The sequence below is a fragment of the Anneissia japonica genome, unplaced genomic scaffold, assembly GCF_011630105.1.
Source record: "Anneissia japonica isolate Jap-2015-1 unplaced genomic scaffold, ASM1163010v1 scaffold73846_len4503_cov128, whole genome shotgun sequence".
Classification (NCBI taxonomy): Eukaryota; Metazoa; Echinodermata; class Crinoidea; order Comatulida; family Comatulidae; genus Anneissia; species Anneissia japonica.
In genome coordinates, this window is record NW_022697144.1 from 1 (window position 1) to 4484 (window position 4484).

General features: G+C 28.7%; 1 protein-coding gene across 1 annotated transcript; it reads right to left on the minus strand.

Moving 5' to 3' along the window:
• Nucleotides 1-260: 260 nt before the first annotated feature.
• Nucleotides 261-4481, minus strand: LOC117102214 (cell cycle checkpoint protein RAD17-like; the record flags this gene model as incomplete). Its single annotated transcript, XM_033242443.1, has 7 exons — nucleotides 261-577; nucleotides 998-1046; nucleotides 1499-1619; nucleotides 1798-1947; nucleotides 2296-2442; nucleotides 3125-3213; nucleotides 4406-4481. Coding segments are annotated over 7 exons (831 nt in total), but the record flags the coding sequence as incomplete, so codon positions are not given.
• Between the last annotated feature and the right edge of the window lie 3 nt (nucleotides 4482-4484).

The following is a 4484-nucleotide window of genomic DNA, read 5'->3' on the forward strand; positions in this document are numbered from 1 at the left end:
TGTTGAAAAGCTATTCAGTTCTTGAAGAAGAGAAATTTGACCTAGTGAAAAATACAATGACTAAAGACAATAAATTCATTCAAACATTCAACAATCATACACTAATTATTCAGTTAAACATGGTTAGGTAATACATATATACTTCTCTTTTTATCTATAAAATCTTTATTCACATAAGAGGGTAAGTACTGATATCAATTATTTTTTTTTAATCTGAATTCATTTTTTTTAAATATAAAAATTATTCAAGCATTAAAAGCAGGGCTTTAAAATTCATAATTTTCTGACAAATTTCTACAAGCATTCCGAATTGAAATAATAATTTATATTTTCTTCAATATCTTCCTTCGATTTCTGTTAAGCTAATTAAAATATATTTCACCAATCATCATCTTCATAAAAATCATCTATGTTGTTATCATCATCAAAATCTCCAATGTGTATATCATTATCATATAAACTCGACTTCAGAGTGCTGTCCATATCATTACAATCATTAACTGTAGAAATCTGAGAGCAGGAATCATCCCCTTCCATGGTTTCAACATCTCTTTCATTCAATCTTTCAACCCTTGCCCTGTAAAAGCAGCAAAAGATACCAATCAGATTTATGTACAGGTTTATTTATACAATGATGAAAATATCTTTCTTCCTATCTGCGAGATGTATAGGTTAGAAATTGCTGCATAGTAGCTAATATAAATACCAACTTATTGAATAATTTATAATTTTATATTTAAAAAAAAAATCATTCAAAAATAGAACCTTAAAGTGAGCAAGCAAAAATTCACAACATCTAAGTGTGATTATCTACAATTACATACAATCAGTATATTGAACTTACATTGATAACTTGAAAAATAATGCTATAACGATGATGATGATTTATAACATTTGTTTCGTACGTGTTGATATTCTCACTTTTTGTTTGTTAGAACCTATTATATAATTATTAACATTATTTTACAGTGTTTTTATAGAAGCCTTGTTTACTGACCTTGTTGATGTTGAAAAGCTATTCAGTTCTTGAAGAAGAGAAATTTGACCTAGTGAAAAATACAATGACTAAAGACAATAAATTCATTCAAACATTCAACAATCATACACTAATTATTCAGTTAAACATGGTTAGGTAATACATATATACTTCTCTTTTTATCTATAAAATCTTTATTCACATAAGAGGGTAAGTACTGATATCAATTATTTTTTTTTAATCTGAATTCATTTTTTTTAAATATAAAAATTATTCAAGCATTAAATATTGGCATACTGCTAAAATAGCCTGACAATATGTTTAGGATGTTGAGTTTAAAATTATATCAGTATCACAAAAATTCAGTAATATACAAAAAAACAACTAGTCTATTGGTCTAATAAATTATATATATTTTTATTGATCTATAAATCCTTGTTATAAGCATAATTAATCTTATCAACATAATTTATAAATATATATTATAAATATATATTAATTGATAAAGTTGTGATGGTATACCTTTGTTATTCAATGGCGAATTAATGCGGCTTAAATATGGTAATAGTTGTGTGTGTAATGCTACTGGTGTCCAGCAATGACCAATAAATAATGCTTTCGCTGATAACGTATTCTCACGGCACTGGAAAAACAACAGAAAACAGTGCTAAATACAATCAGGTCCAAAATTTTCTCACAAAATAAAACCATAAAGTCAATGCACCCATAGCTAAGCAAGTCCAAATTACACAATGTATTGTTTACATATCAGTATCATTACAATCATTATCATAAACTTTACAAGGTACAAGTGTGTCTACCTGTTTGGCAACCTGCCACCATTGTGGCTTATGTAGAGTTTTCCATCCCATGCCACTTGTAGCTGTACTGTGTCGACTCTTGGATGAGTTACAATGTATTAAACCTCTTGTTGATATACAACTGCTATACTCCGATAAAATACTACGATGCTAGAAAGAGTGGAGTCAGAATTACTATGATATTTATGGATATTTATTTAAATTATAGAATCATATTTAATATACTATATTAAATAAACTTTCATAAATATACATGCCTGTTTCATTTTTCAACATTTTATTTTCACCACGATTTTATAACAATCACAAATTATGTTTTGTTCCACATTGCTTTTTACTGATAATTCATAAAACTATTATAGTAGAAAATAAGCCATAATTTTGATACTAAATAACATTTTCATATTATTTTTCAATTATGTAGGCAAAACATTTAGTAGAGTACTAATAAATCGTAAGATAAAAGTAAAATATTTTTTTCTGATATTTGCTACTTACTGAAAAATTAGAAGAAATTAGATCTGCATCACTTAGATACTCACTCCCTCGTACTACATCATCCACTCGAGTGTAAAACTCAAGATAGTTCTGATGCAAGTAGAGGTTGAACATATCACTACTTATTTGAGTTTGACAAATAACATCCTGAAAAAATACAGTGAAGATGAAAGACAAAATATCACAATGACAACTACTGTACGAAATATTAAATGATGCTGTAGCCCATGGCTATTGAATGTGCTTACTTTCTAATCCCAAGGTATAATATAGCGGTCAAATCTAATTTTATGTGATTTTTTTAGCTGTTATGGTAAAAGTACAAAAAACAAATGTATTGTACAAAAAGAAATAGATACAGTTTTTTTTTTGTGTATTTATTTTTTTTAAATCATTGTTGCAATTACTATTTCCATCCTCGATGTATTTTGTCATTTGTAATTTTTTATTTTTCTCTATAAAAGTATTAACATATGTAATTATCCCTAGTTGAGAAGTTTATAATAAAAGCCCTATCGTCTTATGTGTTATTATAATTTGTGTTTTTTATTGTTGGTTAAATAAATTAAATTAAATTAATAACGATAGTACTAATGACCACAATGCTATTTGGAATAAGGAGGCTCACTGATGTAAACATAGCCACCAGGCTTCACACAATCAAAACAATTTGCCAATTTTTTAACATTTTTTATTATTAAAAAGGATCAACATTTACGAAGGCCTTCATTTGACAATTGACATTAGTCACCCACTGGTGAATCATAGACTGTAGGTAGGCCTATTTATCTATGATAAAATATATTAACTACGGTAAACAAATATTTACCTCTGGGTTAAATTTCAAGTTATCTCTGTCATGATGTTGTAAATGAGGTGGTATATGTTGCTTATCTGCATCAATCTTCGGTTCAACTCCTACATCAAAAGAAAAAAAACAGTCATATGCCTACATGTTAAACATGTATATAAATAGATACCAATTTAGAAATACATATTTTGATTACTGAACTGTTTGTTTTGCAAACCCTGTGCAAAATAAACATGTTTACTACATACGACAAAGCTTCAAGAAACCTACCATCACATACACTTCAAAGCAATGGCATTAATTTACACGGAATTTGCGAATGAGTAAAAACAAACAATGACATTTTCAAGAAAATCACTTTAGTCTTTGCTGAAGAGAAAAATTTAAGGAATTATAGATTGTAGGCAAACTAAAATTAGAAGATGATTGAATTATAAAGCAATTGTTATACTGTAGTTGAATCATTGTGCAATAATTTCATTTACGAGTTAATTGTGACATCATCATTAATGCCAATGTTATTTTCCTATCCTAAACTGTGCACTAATTTTTCAGTAGTGCATAGTTTGTTTTTATGTTTTTTCGCTTTATGTGCAAAAGTTAAAAACAACTTCTACAGTATGTTTTGCGCACCGCGATGAATTCTAGGATAGTGTTTTTAGCAGGGGCGGCACAAGGATTTGCCCGATGTGGGTACCAAGATCCCCGACAGTGTGCCGATGTCCCTGAAGAGAGCAAAGAGGCATGGTCAGGCCTTGTTCAAAATGTTTGAAAAGTGATCCAGGGGAAATTATGACAATTCAGGGGTTTCAGTGGCTCATTTAATCAATCTACTAATATGTAGATAATACATATAATTTTTTTTCTCCCCTGGTGTTTAGACCTATAACTACAACACGCGCCTGTGGAAAGAGAGGGCAGACACCCAATTCTCATCTAGCATATGGTACCGGGTATATAATTGCTTATTACTCTATGTGATGATGTGTAATGCAAATGTCAATGAAAATATTATAGAAAAGAAAAATAAAAATATATTAATTTAAAACTTGGATTTATTTTATTTATTTTCATTTTTTTAGAAATATACAGGGATGACATTCTGTATCTACAGTATACATTAATGTATATTTTGGAAAAATATTCTTTCTTTGGAAATTTTGAATAAATGGTTTTAAACTGGGTATTTAATGTTCTTAAAAATAATTCTTCAATGATGAGTTCCTAAATTTGTACTCGTAGATAATATGACATCTAATATGTGCAATTTACACAGAATACTTATTAACAACTACTCACTTTTACAGTAAAGGATTTTCCCCAGTGCTCTAAATAGAAACATGGACGTATCCCTGCCCCCTATTGCCACTAGATCCTT